The following is a 22,658-nucleotide window of genomic DNA, read 5'->3' on the forward strand; positions in this document are numbered from 1 at the left end:
CAGATGTTATGCACATTATATAGTGACAGTAGGTTAATGCATAAATAATACAACAGCATTTCATCTCGACTTCAGTAATATCCCTTATAATTCCTGCACTTTGCAGCACACCAGTATTTTAATATTTGGGAGACAGGAGAGCAGCTTGACAGCTAAAGGCTCTGCCTCAAATTCTACATCTGGAAACTCTAGGAACCACAAGTAAACCTGCACTGTGAGAACAAAGTGTTCTGCTGTGAAAATATATTAGATGGTAGTTCATGTCACTTCTAATTAACTATTTTCACATGAACATGCTTGTAGCCAGACATGAAGACAGCAAAACAAAGTTGAACTGGGCTTGAGCTTAAACACACTGCCACTTTATTAACTACCTTAGTATCAGATTACTTCTGAAGTAAATGCAAAACTGTTTCCTATATGAGTGTAAAAAAATACACATGAACACCGGGTACCGGGCACAATAACTGTAGTGAAGACTCAAAACGACTGCAGAGATGTTTAACTTGACCACACACACTGTCGCTATTATTATTAGTGCTAAATTTATTTTTACATTAATCTACTTATCCACTTCTGTTTATCAGGCTGACTCCCAAAACTAGGGCTTCCAACACAATTATCCATGATAGATCCAGAAGATTTTATGAGCGTGAATAATGTAATGTGTTCTTGTACCAAACCAGAAAGAAAGACTCATGTTACAAAAGAAAACACACACATTTATTGTCTAGACATATGAATCATTTTAGATTAGCTAGCATTAAGTCTGTTTAGTATTATTCCTGATTAGATGTTTGTTTTGCATGTAAAAGACGTACAAATACAGTTTACTTCTAAAGCATGTTCTGTAAGAAAAAAAATATATATACATTTTTACAAATATTCAGACAAAAAAACAGACAAAATTATAAAAAAAGAACTAAACACAGTCATGAAATTAATGAGTTTAAGAGGCTGAAACTGACCGAATCCTTGCTGAAGCTGCAATACAATTGTCACTATCCTCCACTATTAGACTTTCCTGATATATTTAATCTTACTTACAGCCTTGAAATCTTCTGTGTGAAGTGAAAACACAACATGATAACATTTTAAACAAGTGACAATATATGGAAAAAAATATTTAATTTTAGTAATTTAGTGGAAATCAAATCAAATGTTTGTTGGTCCTTGTTCACGAACTGTAAGTAATGCTTAGAATAAGACATTATGTGTTACCTTGAAAGATAAAGGTGGGGTTGGGAGGGACATACACCAGTCAATATTCAAAGCAGTTTATTTTAAATTAAGGAGAAGAAATGTAGTGAGTTCAATTAAGTTATTGTAAATAACACAACAAGCAAATGAACTGCATTAAAATGAACAGCAGCACAGACTACAGACTGTACTGAGTCTGTAGATCTGAAGATATAGTCAGCTGCCCAATTATCAATCCAGAGTCTCTGTATGTTTTCTGGTCAATTCAGTAACAGAGACTATGAGAAAATTTGCACGACGTGTAAGGGTAGAGAAATTAACAAAACTAATTAGGATATTAAGACTGTCACTGTTTCTATTAGTATGATGGAGTTTTTAGAATGTGTGGAGCACAGACAGGTGGAAAAATATAAGTAGAGAAATAATCTGTTTAAAATCAGTAGAACCAGAAACAACCTGCCTTCTGGGATGAGTACTCTTGTTTTGGTAAGCTAGTTTTTCTTCACATAGCAGAGTACTTTAAATTATTTTTGGTGGCATTTGAAATGGGTATGAATTAGCACAATGTACTGTGTCTCATGGAAATCAAATGAACCCAGTTCAGATCTTAATATTGTGATGACAGAGGAGTCAACGTGGTCTTTAGCATGTTTCAAATGTGCTTTATGGGCATTTTCTACCGTGTGTGTGTGTGTGTGTGTGTGTGTGTGTGTGTGTGCGTGTGTGTGTGTGTGTGTGTGTGTGCGTGCACAGCATGTAGGTGGACAGCTACCACCACAGTGCAGTTAGTGAGGAGAGGACTTACTGTTAGGACAGAAAAGGTACATTTCAGACAGTGTAGGCGTATCAGAACAGCAAGCTGAGGTTCTAAGGTCAAAGAGTCAGAACTGAGAGATCAACAGACTGTGAGCATTGTCTGCCTAGAGCAATGTCTGTCTAGAATAAAATACAAACCAACATGTCCTGCATTCACTGTCTGTTCTTCTGCTTCTTCTCATCTGTCCTGCCAAATAGCGTCCATTTCTGTCCACATTTCACTACTTTCACCTGCCGAGTGTTCTTAGTCACGAGATGGATTCATGTGTTTTATAGTCTGATGTTCAGTACAGTGTTGTCCACCAAGATTCCTGGTTCCAGTCAAAACAATGGAGAGCCCCCTTTGGTTCAGTCATTGTCTGGTCCCTGAAACTGATCCCAGTGCAGCCCACAGCAGAAAGAGAGACAAGAACATCCAAACAGTTCCTCTCCTTCTACTAACACCCAGCTGCTCCAGTTAATCCCCAGCTGATATGGAGTCACGTATACAGGCACAATAGATATGTGCATGTAAAATGTTTGTCTCCTTTCTGTGTCTCCTTGGCAGATATAACAGAAAAAAAAGAATGTACCATGAAGGTCACTCATATCTGAGAGCTGTGGCTCCACGTGAACATTTCTACCAACATTTCAAGTGTGGGGCAAAAACAAATGTCCTTGTCTTTCCATATTTTTAGTAGATGACCTCATAAACAGTGGCCTTCTTGTCCCCTGAACCAGTGACAATGTATTTGTCATCCACAGATATGTCACAGCTTAGCACCGAGGATGATTCTTTAGACTGTAGAGAAACAAAGAAAAAAAGTTAGTCACGAAAAAAAAGAAAACAATTTGGTACTGAATTTGTTAATACTACAATACCTATTACACCATGAGATAGAATGTATTTCCACAATAAAGCCACTATATTCCAGCAGCAGGCATGTTACTAAGATATTCAAGAATTCACAGTTTAAACCCTTTTTTGGGGGCAGTGGAAGGAGGGGCAACACCACTGAAATCTAAAGGTTCTCAGTCACTCATACTATAGATGCAGCGTAGTGCTGGTAGACATTCAGTGGCCTGTTAAAGCCACAGTAGTCATTTTATCACTATATCAGCTATTATAATACATTAGTAATAATGAATGCAGTGATCTGTTGTTCCAACCTGGAATATGCTGGCTCCATAGGGTGTTCTCCAAGCATTCAGTAAGTTATCCTTTCCTGTGCTCACAAACCATTTACCTAGGTAGAGAAACATACACATGATAAGTCATCTAATAGAAATGGGAAATGGGTAGAAAATGAAATCATCAAAAGGATATGATTAAACAGCAAAAAAAATGCAATGTCTACAATTTATTTCTGGTTGAGGGCTTGTGTTTGTCCCTTGCTTTATGTCCAGTGGTACGCTACCCTGTCTAATAAAGGGAAATGAAACAGAAAATGAGGGAAGAGAGGACTAAGTGAGATGAAGAATACTGGTTTCTTACCACAGTAGGCAAACTGCAAGGATAGTACACAGCTCTCATGTAAATGAAGCTGGTATTTATCAGGCTTGGTGACATGAAGAACCTCAACATTGCTGCTCTCCATTCCCACAGCGAGCCATTCTCCTGTTGGACAGTAGCCGAGAGAGAAGATCTGGACAGAAGAGAGAAAACACGACGTGAGCTACTAAAATTTTGAATCAGAAGTTTTCTGGGGGTTTTAAATTCAACACAAAGGTTAAAAAAAAAACATCCTACCATTTTTTTAAGGTTAGCTAATGAGACATAAGCACGTACCTGTGATGTAAAGTCATGCTGCTGCAGCTGCCGCCCCTCCCTTAGATCCCAGGAGCGAACAGTGTTATCAAGGCCTCCGGTCCACAGTTTAGTGCCATCATTGGAGATATCAATACAGCTGGCCCCATCTGTGTGACCCTGGAACTGCCTGCAGGATACACATATAAATTCTGAGTCTAACAAAAAAACATTTAACAACAAACGAGGTGAGGTTGTCAAGGCAGCTGGTATGCATCACAAACTACAAAATGTGAAGACCTTAGAGTATTTCTCCTAAACAGGCACTTGTGTTGTACTACTGCTCTATATTCTTAAATATTCTGCTTCTTAGTGCTAAAACGCATTATCATGAAGGTTAAATCAGCCAAGGACGTGATTATGCTAATTAAGGAAGGTCAATACTACCAAGTGTGGATAAAGCAGTAATTCTAGATGCTTTAAAGAAAATCACAAATCAAACATTTGTACTAACGTTGTGCAAAGAATGACAATGAAAATCAGAGCACTCCTAGCATACATACAAAAAGTCTCTCTTACCTAACAAGCGTCTGGTTGTGTAAATCCCAGACTGCGATGTTTCCATCACTGCAGCAAGAGAAACACACTTTGGAGTCCGGGCTGATAGCCAGAGCATAGCATGCTGGTGCTGATGATGTTAACTCTGCCTTAATCCTGGGAGTGGGGGTGGCCAAATCCCAGATTGACAACGTACTCGCCTCGCCTCCCACTATAAGCGTCCGTCCATCAGGGAGGAGACGACAGGAGCGGATGTAGTTGTCTCGATTCTAATAAGAAGAAAAAACATCAAAGCTCAAGAAATTTGCACACTCAAGCTCAACACTAAAACGCTGCATTTACACAACATTTTGCACAATTCAAATAGTGAGTTATAAACTTAACATAAAATACAAAATCACTGTAAATGAAGCACCGTTTGGATGGGGTTTAATAATTGGATAAAGGTAATATTACTTGACCCGGTCATTGATCTTAATGCAGTCTGAAGCACGTACGTGAGTAATTTTTGCTTTTCTAACAAACTTACTTTAAATCCCAGTTTGAGTGACAATGAGGTGCAGAGTGGATTTCTGAGTCTTTTTTATCTCAAAGGAAGAGCTGAGTTCTTTTAAAGCCCTTAGGAGATTAAGATCAAATACGGGCTCATCAAAAGTTGTAATGTTGGCTACATGTATCCTGTTTTGAGCCCTATCTTTATATTACATATATTTTATTTACTTTTGCAAAACTGCCAGCTACTAGAATATTATGCTAAATTAACTATTAGCAGTTCCTGTCTGCAATATACCCATGAATATACAAACACATTAATGCATCTGCTAAAAGACAACTCCCTCACAAACAGTATTTGGTGTTGTGTTTTGGCACCACCTAACCATGTCACTCACCAGACAGTCAAGCTGTGATACCGGACTCTTGTTTCCTGGGTGACTAATGTCCCAGACCTTGACGCAACCCTTCCCTCCTGTGTAAACATGCCGGGTGGGGTTACTGATGGTAACGGCGCAAACCACCTCTCCATGGTTTAGTGTGTTGATCTGACGGGCATGTCGAGGGATCCCTGGGCCCACCAAAGCATCTGGGGGGAATGGCACTGGCTGCATCTGTCCATCAGCCGCCACGTGAAAGGAATAGGCACTAATGATATAAAGACGGAGAGAAGGTTAAACGTGAAAACCAGATTTACCACAGTGGGATTGTAAGCCTCTGCTAACCAGTGGCAATGTAGTTGAGATGCATGTCTGTGGGGATTCATATTCTAATAAGTTTATACATGTGTCCAAGTGAATGTTTCTGCAAGATGTAATGAAATTCTTTCCTTGATGCCACACTGAACTTGACCTTTGACCATCAAATCAGTTCAATCAGTTCATCCTTGACCCAAGTGACAATATGTGCCAAATTTGAAGAAACATAACCAGACCCACCCTCTCCCCCCCTTAGATGTGATATCTAAGTGTTTCTTAGATATCACATTCACAAAAATTGGGTGGCCAGGGGGATGGACAACCCAAAAACGTGATGCCTCTGGCTTTGGCTATCACTGGTGCATAGGCATAACAAACAATTAACAGGAAAAAGACAGTAAATACAGAAAGAAGCTGAAAGATGACAAGAGAATTACGGAAAGTAGAGCAAAAGGTTTTTCCAGGCCATATTAGTTGTTGGCGCATTTCTCACGTTCAGTCTGCAAACATGTAAGCAGCTGCAAATACACTTACGGTTTGCCACCCGGTATTCCTGTCAGACTCGGAGGCATTCCAGGAACTCGCATATGAGGATGTGGATCAAAACCAACCTTGAAAAGAAAACAGACATTTTATGAACACATAGCAAACACACACACACCCATGGGCACTGGCAAAATGCGCACAGGTCAACACAAACCTGTGGAACAGAACACAAACACTTATGAGCACAAAGCTAACAGACACTCTTGAGCAAACACACCCTCTGAATCTGAATGACATGCATAAGAGTCAGCAAACACACAGAGGCAGAGCTGTTAGTACTTGCAGTCCAACACACACTTGCAGCTGATGAGTACAAAACCTGAGTTTCTATCAAGTGTTGCTCAGACACAGACACAGACACAGCTGCTAGTCAACTAAACCTATTTAAACAGTGTAATGAACACTATGCAAATACAGTCAAGAGTGCTGAGGTGATTGAATGCACACCAGCAAACCCACTGTATAATTACTATTACACAAACAAGAGAAATACAGCTGTGCAACTATTGACACTTTACGCACTTTGCAAAGTGCATAAAGTATTCACACAAATTCCAGTAGATGCAATTATGATTTGTCAACAATGATCAACAGACAAAAGGACTTTGTCCACATTACTCTACACTAAACTCATAATGCTTTCTTTCTTTTGCTCTCTCAAGGCTTTTTGGATTTCTAAAAAGGTAGTGACTAAATCTGAAAATGACGGCTCCGCTTTTGGTGGGGGGCCAGGTTCTTCAGGGTAAATGGCACAGAGGAAGCCACTATAGAAAATTTCATATGAAAGCAGATGTAGAAGGCATACCTTAAACATTTACTGCGCACACTAACCATGCATCTTCATGGAGCTTGAGAAGTTTTACAAAAAAAAAGAACAGAAAAACACTGAAGCAGGCAGGTGTGCACACCTGACACTGGCCTACCTACATTCATGGCTGAAATTTCTGCCAATAGAGCATCTAGTGAACAATGTTCTGAACGAGTTTAATATTTTATAATAAATATTTCAGTATTTCACATATATAAGTTTAATTTAGACACATTTGCAGACATTTGTTTCACTTTTATTTTGGTACTTCTCTTTTCTGACACTTCTTCTGAAAGCATTATCAGTTTCACTCTGATATATTATTGTAACAATAAAAAAGAAAAAGTCAAAAGGTGAATCAAATTTCTCAAGTAATTATTTTCTACTCACCATAGGTGAACGGCCATAGGCGGCCACAGCGGCTGCAGCAGCAGCACTCATCTGTGGTGACATGTTGTGCAGTCCAGCAGCATAAGCCGAAGCCCCAGCTGCACCTGCCAGCTCCCCATTCATCCCTGCTGCGTGGGGCAACATACCAAATGCACCTGGATATGGGCCTGGTACAGCCAGGGGTGTACGCAAACCTGCAGCTGAGAAGGAGCGTGAAGACACTTTAAACGTTAGTTTACAGTTAGTCACAGTTAAGGTTATTCAAGTTCAAATCTTCTGAATATCAAACAATAAAATTATCATTACCACACAATCATTTAACACTTGCCCTTGAGTAAAAGTCTTACTTAAGCTTTAGCAAACACTTCAAATTAAATCTGTGATTGTTGGTAGCAAGTCATACAACAATTCTTGGCTAAGCAAGAAAACCATTGTGCATCATTTATCCAAAGCCAAACATTACTTAATGGTCCACTGGCCAGCATTAGCATTTTAAAATAGCCCAAAATGAAATCATTAATTTTTGTAATGTTTATACTGAACATACTGGGTGGATGTGGTATCTCCATGGACTGAGGTTTCGAAAGGCTAGGCCGGATTCCAGGTGTGGAGCTCGGACCAGGAGTGGAATCACCTCTAGGTGTGGGTGTGCTTGACTTTAGCCCAGGTGTACCAGCTTTATCTCGCTATCACACAAAGAGAGACAGAAATAAATGACACTAACACTACTGGCATATCCACCATCAATCAACCAATTACACCTGATTAATCAATCATATGCTAAAACTAAATTTTGTCTTCTTCATCCCTACCATTGCCATCTCTTTGGACTTGAGGGAGGAGGAGCTTGCTGATGATGCAGTAGATGCTGGACTGCAGGGATCTTTTTTGGCAAGACGTGCTTTATCCAAGCCATTCTCTCTAGGGGATGGGAGAGGTGTGCCTCGAGGGGAGGCTGGATCCTGGTGGAGGGGCAAGGACTCAGTTAACTATCCAAGAACACAATTACTGCACAAATGTAATGTTGGCATTTTCCTGAATCAAAAGCTATTTAAATGAAACTATTTCACATCCAAGAACAACAGAGAATATAATGTAGTTCATTTAAATAATTACTATAATGCCTGTAATCTTATTTTGTGCATCAATCCCGAAGGAAACAATCACAATTAACAAAATTTAAAAAAGCACAAAAAAAAAACAAACCTCATTTGAGACATCCACCACCAAATTATCATCACTCTTCTCTCCGTCACTATCCTGCAAAGAAAGACAACAACATTATTAAATATGGTACGCATCCATCTCGTCAGAACACAAAAAACATTTTTTCCACACTGAACCATTTCTTACATAGTGGCTAGAGTCCTTGTCGTCGACCTTGCGTTTCTTGGTGTCATTTGGAAACTCTGGTCCGTTGCGACGCTTATCTGAATTTCTAAGACTTTCTGGCAGCAATGAGTTACTCTGCAGATGAAAGCAGAGAAATAGAAGATCAGAACACAGTGAGATAGGTGAGCAGGGGGAAGCATAACATAATAATAAACAAATATAAATAGAAAATAAAGTTTAAAGGACGGAGGAAAATAAACAAGAAAACACTTGTAGAGATGAGACAGCCTTCAAATTTACAGTTCAGATTTTAATTTTGTTGAGTGTGCATCCTGCATGAGCTTTCTAAACCATCTGATCCATCAAACACTAATTACAAGAGCTATTCATCTATGTGCAGAGCAGGTTAGACAAACAGACTCGTACTTGTAAATAGGTTAATAGTTCAGACACGCATGAATTACGCAGCACTAACACTTGAACATCAACCTCTTTTCTCACTTGACCAAAGCCAGTCACAGCCACACACAAACACAAACCTCTGAAGCCGATGATTACATTAAGTGGCTCTCAAAATCTATCAGTGCTCCCTCTCCTGGCTCTGACAAGTTGCACTAGCTGCTATGTGAGTGTGTGTGTTTGTATCTGTGTGAACACACACAATGTCACAATGTTTAATTGACTGTGAAAGCCTGTGTGTATGAAAAAGTGTGTAACAGACTGTGTGTGTTACTTGCATAACAGTCTTGTGTCCCAAGACTACACACACACACACACACACACACACACACACACACACACACACACACACACACACACACACACACACACACACACACACACACAGGCCTCCTGACCAACGGATCCTATTGTTAATGGATTAAAGCTTCATGTTGAGTCCATTATAGTCTCAGCCTGTCAATGAAATGTGCATCCAACATACACAAACACACATGCGCGTGCTCACATCTAGCAAGGGAGCGAGCGTTTGGGCTTTGAGGGGGGAAAAGGGTAAATGAAGGAGGAATAGCTAAGAGAGGATGAAGAGAGGGGGGAGGGTGAGAAAAAACAGGAAAGGGAGGGGATGAGATTAGAGGACAGAGGGGATGGAGGGAGGGTGTGAGAGTGTAGAAGAGAAGAAAAAGGGGTGACAAGAGATGCGGGACAGAAAGAGCTGAGGGGGAAGGGGGGAGGATCTGTATTTTGCCAAAGGCCCCTTTCCTTCATGCCCTCCCCTCTTCCACCCTCCCTCCCTCTTTATTGAAAGGTTTTACTGAGCTGAGCACAGGAGCACTGACCCGCAGAACATAAGCAATTTCCCCCCTCTGTCCCTCTCCTGTGCACTTTTCGCATGGTCTAGGTCTCTCTCACACACACACACACACAAGCTCAGTGTCATATGACTGCTGCTCCCCCCACCGCACCCTTTCCCAAGCCCTCCCCTCTCAGTGGTGGTGATATTAAACACAATGAGAGTCTTTAAGCGCGGGATCAGGGGCGGTGGGAGGGGGGAGAAGGGGGTAATCTGCTCACTGAGGTGTTAAATAGGCACAACAATGCAGGCTAGGCTGGAGGAGTGTGTGCATGCATGTGTGTGCGCGTGTGCAAATGTGAGTATGTGTGACCATGCTAAAAAGCTCATTTGGAGGAGAAAGAAAACCTAACAGTTCAGCGCAGATCTAGGGCAGAACTAAACAGGCAGGCCAAAACTCTCCCCAACAGACACACACACACAAACACACACTTTGAAACTGACTGAAATATAAATTGAACGGTAAAAGCTACTTCAGTGCAAACAGGGGTAAAAAGGTGCTTTTATGCATAATGATGAGATGAATCTCAATGATCTCTGATAGTTCAATGCAGCAAAAGAGAATTGAATTTTAAAAGAGCAATACAATTAAAGAGAAAAAATGAGCTGCCACAGCAACAGGTTCAGTTTAGCTGAACTCCACATTTTCAGTCAGTTTTCATGTGATTTGGATAAAATATTTTATGACTATTTAAATATTCTTTTTTTTATAAAACACTAATAACACATAATTGATTATTCGTCCAAGATTACCTTGTCTATATAACAGCAGGGACTAAACAGTTGTTTCTACTGGTTTTCTCTCATAAGAATTGTGAGAAAATTACAGTAAATACAGTAAAATATAAATAAAAAAAAATAAATCCATACAATAATACTATAATTTATCGGAACTGTAATGCTATGCAAATTAAATGTAGTTTACTCAGACTATACTGTTTAAATTTGTTTTTCACTGAGTTGGAGTGGAGCTGACTGATCACACATTATCTATCAACTAAGCTAAGACGGACTAATCTCACTGTTGACATTTAAAGACAAACTGTGAATTACAGCTAAGAACAAAGTCTAATTTCCACAAACCAAACCTCTAAAAAATAAACAAAGCTGTTTGTTAGAACAGTAAACATTGTTGCAGAAAGAGGAAGTACTTACAGTGCCAGGCTCTCGCTCTATTGCCGTTGGAAATGCGTAAATGCGGTTGAGGTCACAGGGTGGTGCATTCAGCAGAGCAGAAAACAAAAGAAGAAGATGATGATAAAAGCAGTTCAAAAATGTGTGATATAATCATAAATACATTAAAAATGCATCTTTGATAAATACAGTCTGACCTGAATGACATGATAATATGATTAAGGGCAAACCTCAGGCCAAGACAAAAATTATATTATATGTATAATATGTATGTATATATGTATTATATATACAAGTTTTGTTTCAGTGATAGGGTACAGCTGCTCACCTCTCAAGTGATCAGGTCCAGCAGGGTGTGAGTCTGGTCCAGACAGGTGGGGCTTTTTATCACCACCATCTTTTCCTGCCAGATGAGGTGGAACACCTCCAAGTGCTCCTGACAGAGCCAAGAGACTGGCTGAACCACCCAATTGAGAGGGGTGGAGTCCAGCAGGGTGAGGGGTGAGTGGCACAGGGGCACCGCCATGGTTATGAGATAGATGCTGCTGCTTAAAGAAAGAAGAGAAAAAAGGTGTACTTCAAAAGTATTATAGACTTAAGGCCGGCAATATGTAAACAAAAAATGAACAGGTTATTTGACACTAAAGTTAAGCAGTGCTTTGATCAAGCTCAGTTACAGATGTCCTGTAATGTTTTCATTCACCAGCAGTGTCACTTTGAAAAAGACCTTTAAGTTGGTGGTGCAAAAAGGAAAAATCATCACATCACATCACATCTGTGATGCAGTGCGAAATGCTCACTAAGTGAAGTCAAAAAGGCTATGACAAAGCAGTCTTAAATGTACAAACCACTGACACCTGACACCAAAAACCTCAGTGTCATTGACTGAAACAGAGACATCAATAGGTAAAAAAAAATAAATCAATAGCACTGTGTAACTTAATCAACAGAGATATCTGGCCCTACTGAAGTCTTAAACAGATGGGTCAGTTTCTTCAGTACACCAACTCAACAAGCTGCTGCAGTCTACAACAAGGCGGTGAACACATCCACCCCCCCCTACACACTGCCTCAAACACACTGACACACACAACCTCCTTCCTCTGGGGTCAAACACTGAACAATACTGACAGCTGGGATCACAGCCAAAGGATGTGATGGGAGAAGGGGGTGGGGGGAGGGGGGTTGCAGGGAGCAAATGGAGGAATGACAGAGAAGTGGGGGGGCCCAGCTGCTGCCTGCACTGTCAGGTCTTGTGAGGGAGTAAGGCGGCTGAGGGGAGAGGGGAGGAGAAAAGGAGAGAAGAGGGTCAGAGAGAGGCAGAGAGAGTTTGGCTGGCAGCCCTGCTCTCTCTTTCACACCAAATCAGGCGCTCGTCTGAGCGTGAAATGCCTTTGTGTTCCAAAACATCATTATTGCCTCCTCAGACAGTAGCCGCGGGAATCCAAGCTCACTGATTCGCCGTGGGGAGGGAAGGAAGAAGGAGGGAGAGAAGAGGAGAGGAGGAGATGGGAGGGCACAGGAGGCGACTCAGCAGGGGTGGAAGGAGTGCTGAAGGTCAAACCCACTTTTATCTCACCTAATTGACTAACCCACTCCCCTTCTCCTGAGCCCCTGCCTTCTCTTTTCCTCTCTATCCATCCCTCGTCCTGCCCCCATGAATGAAAGCAAAAAACAAAACAGTCTTTTAGCCTCATCCCCCATGCCAGCCTGCCTGCTCACACACTCTTTCCCGAGTTGGCTTGCCTGACAAACAATCTAACATAAACACACCCGCACGTCACACTTGATCACGCTAACATGCATACACAGAGACTCGATAAACAAGGCAGGCGCACACACCCTCACTCAACCATTCTACCCTGCCTGTTGTTTTCTGGGGATAACAGAAATGCATGCTCTACTACACACAGACGCACACCCAGATGCAAAAAATACACACACACACACACACACACACACACCCAGATACACAAATAGGACCCCTGATGGGAGTAAATGGAGGGGAAGTATTGGTGGAGGCAAGGGGAGCTTGGTTTGTCATGGGATGTTAGTGTGAGATGGTGTGTGTGTCTGTGTGTAGAGGTAGGGGTAACATGCTTCATTACACTCATTTAACTCACAAACAGGGTGAATGACAGGCTGGTGTGGGAGATGGGAGGGAAAGAGGAGAAGGGGAGTGTAAGGCCAACGTCGTGACCCCCCACCCCCTTTCACAAACACTGAAATCCTGCAATTAAGACTCAAACAGCAACTGCCAAATCCACCTCTCCCCCAGCACCCACTAACAGAGACCCCCCCATTAGTCCATGCCAACTAACAACCCAACTCACATCAAACCAAACTAGCCTCTAAGTCCTGTCTGCTCTCTCTGCTAAGCTAAAGATCTCCCCCCTCATGCCTCTACTCCTACCAGTCAAGCTCCTATAAAGCTCAATATTCTCAACCAAAACTTCACAACTAGTGCAACTCAGTTTCTCTTTAAGATAAACAGCAAGGCTAAACTGCAAATTCTGTTTCTGTAACTTCTTTATGCTCACAATGCACCAATCCACTTTCAGCTAAAGTCTAAATAGCTGGTCATGCCCCGTCCTTCATTATAGGCTGGAAACATCTTCTCAACAACACCTCTCATCACACTTGTCTCACCAAAACATATCCTCTAGTTTCTATTTGCTCACTGTGAAAAAGATAACTTCAATCAATGAATGCACTTTAATTTCCAGATGCATAGTCCATAAGAAGCAGAAATCATCTGTGTCCTTGGGTTTTCCTTTTCTTTCTTTTCTTAGAAACGCTTTCACACATCCAACAACTATACAATTACATAAATATTGTCTGGGAAGTCTTGTGTTAGCCGGTGAATTTGAGCTTAGTTTGATGACCAAATTCCTGCATCTACTTTAAAACACAGCTATGTGCCTTAAATGTATAATCAATATAAATATATTTTTGCAGGTGTATAATTTACGAGTCCCACATTCAAACCACAGTAGTTGTTCTGAAGGTTTCAAATGGAATCCTGAAAAAATGTTTGCTTTAAGAATTACTCCAACTAAATTGATATGTTTGCTTTTGCAATTACTACTTTATGTAAACAAATCATGGAAAAAAAGGTCCGTGCGACATCCTATTCTTACGTATCGAGTTCGAGATTAACTTTAAACATATACACAGTTAGATGTTATTGTATCCTTCTATAGCCGTTACATTATAGATAGACTGCCATACTTGTACGACTAGTGTGACATGTAGTGTTTCTTTATGTACTGCTTGACATACTTGAAATCATAGAGATACACAAAGAGCAAGTGGTGCTTTTTCAAAATAATTTTCCATTTCTGGCAGGTAGCAAACATGTGAGAGGTTACCATTAATATAACAGAGGTTATATATCCATATTTGTCTATAATGTGTGTAAAATGAAATGCATCTCTTCTGGTAAAATAAGACACACAGAGACAATATAAAGAAGTATATAAGAAGTAGAGGAATACACACGGTAGGTGGAAGACCTGGCAGTCCACGTACCCCGATGACGGCATTGAGCTCAGCCATGGTCACCTGTTTGGCCCGCTCAACAGCTTGGACCACCTGCTGCTGATGCTGCAAAACACACAGACTCACAGTGTTACTAAAGACTGAGAATAAAAGGTAGATTTATCAGCAAACAGAGCAGAGACAATTCAAATATATGAATGGCATGAAACACAGCCTGTAACTTAAACTCATGCATACTTACCTCCTGTGAGAGGAAGGGAATGACTTGTGCACAGATGGTGTTTAGTCTCTTGGCAATCTCAGTCTGATAGAGAAAGAGACACACAGAGACAGAAAGAGATTTAATTGTTATTAACATAATTCCATTCATTTAGAAAAGACAGCTGTTTACTAACACCAAAAATGTAATTTTAGTGTGTGCACACATGCTTAAACACACAGGAAAAAGTCTCCATAGCAAGCCAACCAACATACACTAAAACCCCTACCAGTTTATGATGGCATAAAGACACTGGTCCATTTCTCTCTACACACAAATCCACTGTGTGCCATTTTCAGCAACACACACACAGTAAAATGAGATTTTCCCCTTCTAATCATGAGTGTGAGCTCAACTCTCTCTCTTGCCAATTGTATTTCTTTCTGTTTCTCTATCCTCTGTGCTCTTGTCCCTCTTCCCATCAGCACTTCAACATAATCTCATCAGTTACTAACTTCATTTGCTCTCCCCCAGTATCCATGCCAACACATCCGCCTGCCCCCCAAACCCCCGGAGGTGGCTACAATTGGCTGAAACCAGATACCCCCACAGTGGCATCAAATCAGATAAAGGGACTCATATTACATATCATCCAATCAAATTGATACGAAGAAGACCAGGGCGAAGGGGGAATTGGAGGAGCCATGAAACGTAGTAATGGCTCATTAGACACACATACACACACCCACACAAATAGACACACAGACACACTGAATGCAAAAGATCCAAAGGGCTATGTATTTTTGTTATGTGAAAACTCACAAAAACTTTAGTGAGTTTCATTTTGTGTTGAAATCTAATGAGACATGAGATTGTGGAAACTTTTGTAATTCAGAGACAAGGACAAAACATAGTCAGCCACAAAGACAGGACAAAGCAAACAATCGCTGGGAGTTTAACTGGCCCAACAATTATTTTATCCAGTGTAAAAATAAATTCCCCTTTTTACAGTACTGTAAAATATTGTACTTTCTCCTTTAATGAGACTTAAACTGCTGCAGTTTTCCACCTACACAATTTGTCTCAACTTTTAAATTTTTACTTATGTCAATCAGCTGAGCAAGAGATGTACTTTCCTGTAGTTCCTTTATTATTAAAAAGGTTTTAGAGCCATACCAGCAGCTCAATGTGGCTGAACTTACTGTACAAAGAATGTTGCGTCAAGCTAATGCTATACATTTAGCATTCTAATATCTAATAATGACACTAAACATACATTACAGCTGAGGATGATAGGAACATAAATGGTTTGCACTTATATAGCAATTTTTTGCCTTATCTGTAGCACTTTGTAATAGTGGTTTTCATTCACCCAGTCACACACACACACTTGTGTACTGGTGACAGCAGAGCTGCTATGCAAGGCAGACAAGTATTGGCTGTATCCATGTTCATTCTATTGCTCTGTCACACACCCACAACTACCAGCTCACCAACTGACCTGTCCATAGCTCAGCCAATTATGGACTTGGAAGAGCTAAATAAAGTTCTAGCATATTTAAAGTAACTGCCTCGTTTTTTTAATATAACTTCAAATGTGACAAATTAAAAATATCCATGGCAACATTCAAACTGCAATGAAGAATGTAAATAAAGTGATTAAGTAAATATAAGTAAGTAAAAGCAAGCAAAGATAGAAGTAACAAATAGAGATGAGTAAATATAGAACAGCTTAACCCTGAGAACACCAAACACTATAAATAACTATTTATCCAGAATCAAAGATATTATGGAATTAAAAATGATTTATAAGCCTTCAGAGCACACTTTTCATCTTTACTTTACTTAACTGCATGTGTGACTTCACATGAGATGCAATATAACCTTAACAGCATACCTTCAACTCTGTAGAAACCTGCACCCCGACCAGCTCAGGGATTTCTGACTTCCGCACACTGTAACCTCATCTCATAATGCCCTGTTTATGCCACACCAAGAAAGCTCTAAATAAATATCTATTTCAGGCAGTTTATGCCCACACATCCATTCTCAGGATCAGAGTTGTAGGACTATAATTAAATCACTGATTAGGCTGTCTGAGAATAGTAGACCATCTACTGCTAAGTCAGGTCAGGTCATCTAATCTAACTAAGCTAACTAACAAACCCAACAAGGATCACACAGGTGAGACTGCAGATACTTAAAGCATCAATCACTACATTGATGTCTCAAACAATCTGGAGTAAATAAAATAAATGTAACAGAAATTCAGAACAAGCAACTATGTTAATTTTTTTTTAATCTGAGCCCCTGAATAACCTCACTGGACAAATGCTATGAAGCACAATGGCAATGTGCACATTATTGAAAGAGTTGGTAAACACAGGAGGATATGGAGAGAATATAGAAGTGTACACAAAGTGTAGTAACAGAGAACAGGCTTCCAATTATACATATAATTGGAGCACTACTGACAAGCTACACACATGCACACACCCACACCTCCCCAGCAGGAGGTGGGTTGTTAGTCTGTATCCCCCATACCCCAACACACAGTACCTTGTTGCTCTGACAATTGCAGCCCAAAGCTAATGACCTCCCCTGGAGCTTTAGTGTGTGCGTTTGTGTGTGTTTATGAGTGTGGACAATGCACCTTCCTCACAATGAAAGAACAGTAGCTTCACATGAACATAAAACTAAAGAGGATAAGAATAAAGAAACATGGGTGGGGGAGCAGTACAAGGAAGAAAAGATCCCACAATGGTAAATGGAGAGTGAGGAAGGCAGAAAGAAAGGGAGAACTTGGGTATAAAAAGGCAAGATTAACACAAGAGGAGGGGGTGTGAGAGAGTCAGAGAACTATCCCTACTCTTCAATGAAACGGCCAGGCCAATCCACCTCCAATTTCCTCTGGTGTGACTGGTCGATAGCTGTGGTAATTACTGGTAAATGTGCTGAGCTCTGCACCACTCCTGTGGGGAAATGCGTGTTTGTGTGCATGAGATAGTGCGAGTTTTTGCTGCTTAACCATGTGTTTACATACTTAACCATGTGAGTGTGTTTGCCTTTCAATACTTATGTTATTGTATTAATGCATACATGTTTGATTTTCTATGTTTGAGTATGCCTTACTATGTATGTATTTTGTTATCCTGAATGTCATGTTTGCATGTATTATTTATGGCTGTGGGTTTGTGTCCTTGTTACTCTTTGTTGTGTTTCCACACTTGTATATCTACCTTAAAGTGTAATTTGGTGTGTTTTGTCTCCCTGCTTCTAAAACCGGGAGCTCCACTGCCTCTCCTCTGCCGGTCTGAGCGTGATCGATTCCTCTGCCCTCCCCAGCCCTGCCCCTCTAATGTAATAAAGCGGGCCGCTCCCCTAGACAGCACCAATCAATCTACAGAGCCATTCATCCTGCCTCTGGGCTCAGCCGGCCGGCCCTAACTGGGGTAATGGAGACAGAGGCCCATCGATCACAAATAAACACACACACACACACACAGATACTGTAAAGCACACACACACACACACACACACACACACACACACACACACACACACACACACACACACACACACAAGTGAATGAATGCACAAGTGCATTTGTGCACACACAAGGACACACGCATCAACAGGCACACACACCAAATACATCAAAATACTGCCATGAAAGCAAGAGAAAGAGAGAGACAGACAGACAAAGAGAAAAACACAGAAAGTGGGCAAGAGGAGGGCATCCATACCTGTTTGTGCATTTCAATGTTGAGGCCATAAGACATCTCATAGTACTAAGGAGATGAGAAAGACAGATGTATAAATTAATGAAGGGAATTCTGAACCATTGAAATAAATAGTCAAAAAATGTGTGAACAGAAAACAGATTTGGCTGTTTTATAAGATCTGCTAGACATGCACATAAATGTAAGTCCCTTTCACAAAGCAAAGAAAGAATTGTAAAAATCTAATGGTCTTCACATATGTAGTGTAACTTAGTGTCACTACCAAGGCAAAGTAGGCAAGTGTGTTGGCAAACAATTTATTCATGTCTATTTGACAGTATTTTACTTCACATATACGTCGAATGCAAAACATTACCCTTTCAGACTAGGAAAAGTTTGTTTACTAAAATACTAAACCTCCGTTCAATCAAACAGTTTTATGAATCCGTCTACTGACAATTGCAACATCAGTGGAATTGGCACTAATAATCTTCATTAGCATTTCTGTCTAAGGAAACTCTGCAAAAACAGGTGTTGCATTCATGTTGCTCTGCATATCCCTCTCCCATTTGTTCATGTAATAATACAGAGTTTAGATTTTTTGATTTTATCACTCTTTGGGAAGATTAATGTTCACGGTCAGCTCCAGAACCCGTGGAGCTGGTAAGGACAGAGGATCTTTCTCAAGGGTACATTAGCAGAGTAACTGCAGCGTGTGACGTGACAATGTGAGTGCAAGAATCTCACCATGACATAGTGTCTCTGCATCTCCGTCTTCTCACTGGCCAGCTTCTCACACTCCAGTTTCAAACTGAAAAACACACAATACACTATTTACTCCAAGAGAAACTTCTCAGGTTAATTAAACTTGATCTTATTCAACTCAAATTAGTATAAATCAACACCAGGAATAAACCCAAATATTTAAATATTCAATTCCTGAATACATATTCAATTTAGATATTTCTTTCTTTTTCCCCCACTACATGCAAGATATCAGGAAGAATTAAATTTTACATTGTTAAAATGTGGAAATACATAGAATATATCGCAGCCTGGGCGCTTAACATTCTTCTCAGTCACAAAAATGAACATCATGCCTGTAGTTCACTGTGGCCATTAAAGGGAAACCAAAATGCCAAGGACTGGAGGTGTGTGCATTGCACCCTCAACTACCATTTGCAGCCAGACATTGCCTTTGCACACCGACCACTTCAACCCTGTCTGAAAGAGGACTACATCATGAACTAGACTCCAAGCTTGCATTTACCTGGGAAGGTGGACAAACTAATCTTCCTTGCGCACAGCATGAAGAGTGTCGAGGCTAAGCTATCTGATTATGGTCTGTTTTATGGGAAGAAACTGTTCATTAAAGTTTGTGTGTGTTGTTCTTATACTGCGACACCTGCTTCCTTGCTGTAGTTATTATAGTTTGTGTTGCGCTATACAAGACCTTTTTTTTAATATTTAAACTGACTTTTTAAAAAATGTGCATGCAGATATTAGAACTGTGCCAAGTGTGATACCTACTACTACTAAGTTTTAGTGATCACAGCACATTGCCCTGTCTGCCCTTCAGACTGAAGCTCTGAATATTTGCTATTAAAACCAAAGCTGTGACGCAGAAGTAATAATATTAAGTCCTAACACACATTTTAGTTTCACACAGAATGAGAATTTATATATAATCAGTATGAACTGCTGAGATAAGCTGCTTTCCTACAACAGGTGATCAACAATGGTGAAGCATACAACTTGGTAGACAGGTTATGAATGTGTGAACCAGGATGTGAATTAAAAATAAAACAGCTTGTTCATAAGTCAGTAGCTTTCACCTATTGCGGCAAACCGTCTCTGTCAACACAAATAAGTAAAAGTACATACACAAAGCAAAGAAAAACACAACTGCACAAGTAGTCTTTTCCCCACACACACAACTACACACACAGGAAAATAAGGAGTGATTTATGAAACCCTGAGCCCACACGCCACCCTCTGGCTCTCACCCATCACCAAGACGTGGACCTACCGCAGTGTAAGCGCGGTCTGCTGCAAGTGTGTACGTGTCTTTGTATGTGTGTGTATACATGTGAACCTAATCCAGGTTTATGGGATAGTTTGAGGCCAGAGTTGAGGTTTTGTTCATTATGGTAAGGAGGATGACTGTGGTTAGAGTGAGGTTTAGTGTTGGAAGAACGATGACAATGAGAAAATTGGCCGTTGTGTTGCCTATAAAGACAGAGGAGCTTTCAACGTGAGTGTGTGTGCATTTGTATTTATCCACCTGTGGTACTGTGCCTGAAGAAACTGGAACTCCTCCTTGATGCGGTCCAGCGACTCTGGGATGGTGAACTTGAAGGGCTGGCCTGGAGCCTGGTGGGGCGTCTGACACACATACACACACACACACACACACACACAATCATTATGTGGTCCACAATATGCATGTGATCAACTCCAGGCTTCTATGTAATGTCAACAACTTTTAATTATTATCTCTCCTTGAACAAACAATATTATCAACCCATTTGTGCTGCTCTGGGCAGAAGTGGAGCCCAATTACCAACAGGAGCCTGCTTTAAACGTCCCCTTATCTGAAACTTACACAGCCTGCAGGTTGTTCAAACTAAAGAGGAGCGGGTCAAACAAAGAGAAGATGTTAACTCCCAGCTTTTCTGCTGTTAGGAGGGGAAGTCTTACCGGGTGTCGCCCCTGGGGAAACATTGTTATCTCCGGGAGGATACAACCGTTTCCTTCTCACAACCCCTTTCCGAGGGATCTAATCCGGCTACGGTGAAGATGCGGGGTGCTCCAGATCACGGAGACGACTCCATCCGCTGTTATTTTTTAGCACCAATTGTCGATAATGTCGCTCCGTCCGAGTTCACCGACCGTTTAACGTGACTCCGTGGTCCCGTCCGTCTCTCCCAGCAGCAGTGTGGCCGTAAATCAACCGGAAAAACACACGGGAAGCGGCTCATTAGCCGGAGGCAGCGAGAGGGGGCGAAGAAGGTACGAGCCAGGTGAGGAGCGAGAAGACCGGAGTCCCCCTCTATCACTCCAGCGTTTGTTTTGAGTAGGATCCGATGTATTCCGAGTACAGAGACACGGCTGAGCAAACAAACAAGACAAATTTGAAGCCAGACATTCAACAGACAGCCGCAAACTGCCGGCTCTCCGCCGGAGCACCAGAAACTAATCCACACGACTTGATTGCAGTGGAGGAGTTCCCACTTGACTCGCCGCGGTCGTTAGTTGGCAGTTGAACAGCAAACAAAAACAGAAACATTTACTTCCCCGTTGAGTTTGGATGCAAACGTGCGTCCTCGGAAAGATTTGTCGAAAAAAAGCCGGAAAGGTGTCGTTAGTTTTGATAACAACAACTCTTGGAGCGCCGCAGTCCGCCCGCCGCCTCTGCTGCTCCTCTGTGCTAACTTTCTAACGCGGTTTCACGCTCCCCAGCTAACCGACGCTGTGGGCCGGCCCACGAGACGGGCTCCGACCAATCAGAGCCGCCGCTCCACGTGGGGGACGCCGAAGTACATCACCCGGCGGACCAATCGCCGTCGCGCAAAGTGCCTCGAGCCCGTTGACCTGCTTGAGCTACGCGGGCTTGGGCCAATCGGCGCCTCGCACGGAGCTGCCGTTCCAGAGGCGCGCGGGGGCGGGCCTTGCGGTGAGCGAGGGCAAGTCTCACGCGTCAATCAAAGTAACGTGGGCTCGAGCGAGAACGAGGCTGAAGAGAAGAGAAGAGGTGCGCGCGCGCGCACGCACGCTCCCCAGACACATGCACACGCACGGAGGTTGCACAAACGCCACGCAGAAACGCAAATGCTGCTGTGAAGTGTCTGCATCTGTCTGTGTGATCATTTACGGTGTCAGCATTTATTTAGTGGCTCCCTCTTTTGTGTTCCACTTGTCTTCAAAGAAACTGACACTCGTCAATAAGTTTACTGCCGTCCTCACATAAATTCAGTCCAGGGGGGAAAAAAACCCTGTTTAAATGGAAAAAAGTGAGGTCCCGGTGTTTATTCGCTTCAAGAATGATTGGTTTCTGCGTGAGTAGGATCTTCTTGCAAAGAGAAACCTGCCAGGGGAAATCCTGATTTGATTTGTAGTAGCCTAATAAAGTTCACAGAAAGGCACGTCATTATGCAAGCACACAAATCCAGACAGAAACTGCTGAAAACAGTGGGCTATACTATAGAGACTATAGAGAGCAGG

The 22,658-nt window shown here is 41.5% G+C and overlaps 1 protein-coding gene across 3 annotated transcripts; it reads right to left on the reverse strand.

Annotated features, from left to right (window-relative positions):
• Positions 1–707: 707 nt before the first annotated feature.
• LOC113150743 (TLE family member 1, transcriptional corepressor) lies at positions 708–21,856 on the reverse strand. Of its 3 annotated transcripts, none has more exons than XM_026343418.1 (20): positions 21,135–21,856; positions 20,719–20,819; positions 19,182–19,245; positions 18,459–18,503; positions 14,755–14,817; positions 14,544–14,618; positions 11,341–11,560; positions 11,034–11,050; positions 8,588–8,701; positions 8,441–8,494; positions 8,047–8,196; positions 7,782–7,920; positions 7,235–7,434; positions 6,025–6,101; positions 5,191–5,440; positions 4,322–4,569; positions 3,785–3,932; positions 3,491–3,641; positions 3,166–3,242; positions 708–2,797 (listed from the first exon to the last, which is right to left on the reverse strand). In XM_026343418.1, exons 1-20 carry the CDS (start codon positions 21,156–21,158, stop codon positions 2,690–2,692), a joined length of 2,325 nt encoding a protein of 774 aa, XP_026199203.1. In that variant the 5' UTR covers positions 21,159–21,856; the 3' UTR covers positions 708–2,689. The 3 variants fall into 3 exon arrangements, with proteins under 3 accessions (XP_026199203.1, XP_026199202.1, XP_026199201.1); XM_026343417.1 differs by having other exon boundaries at positions 11,341–11,557; positions 14,514–14,618; XM_026343416.1 differs by having other exon boundaries at positions 14,514–14,618.
• Between the last annotated feature and the right edge of the window lie 802 nt (positions 21,857–22,658).

Source organism: Anabas testudineus, chromosome 9, assembly GCF_900324465.2.
Source record: "Anabas testudineus chromosome 9, fAnaTes1.2, whole genome shotgun sequence".
Taxonomy (NCBI): Eukaryota; Metazoa; Chordata; class Actinopteri; order Anabantiformes; family Anabantidae; genus Anabas; species Anabas testudineus.

What these genes read in the sequence shown, in the direction of transcription:
- LOC113150743 (XM_026343416.1), bottom strand. Translation starts at nt 21,158, where the DNA reads ATGTTTCCCCAGGGGCGACACCCG. An exon ending in TGGTGGATGTCTCAAATGAG is followed by an intron (nt 8,197 to 8,440) that starts GTTTGTTTTTTT and finishes CCCCTCCACCAG; the next exon opens with GATCCAGCCTCCCCTCGAGG. An exon ending in CACAACCAGACGCTTGTTAG is followed by an intron (nt 3,933 to 4,321) that starts GTAAGAGAGACT and finishes TGTATCCTGCAG; the next exon opens with GCAGTTCCAGGGTCACACAG.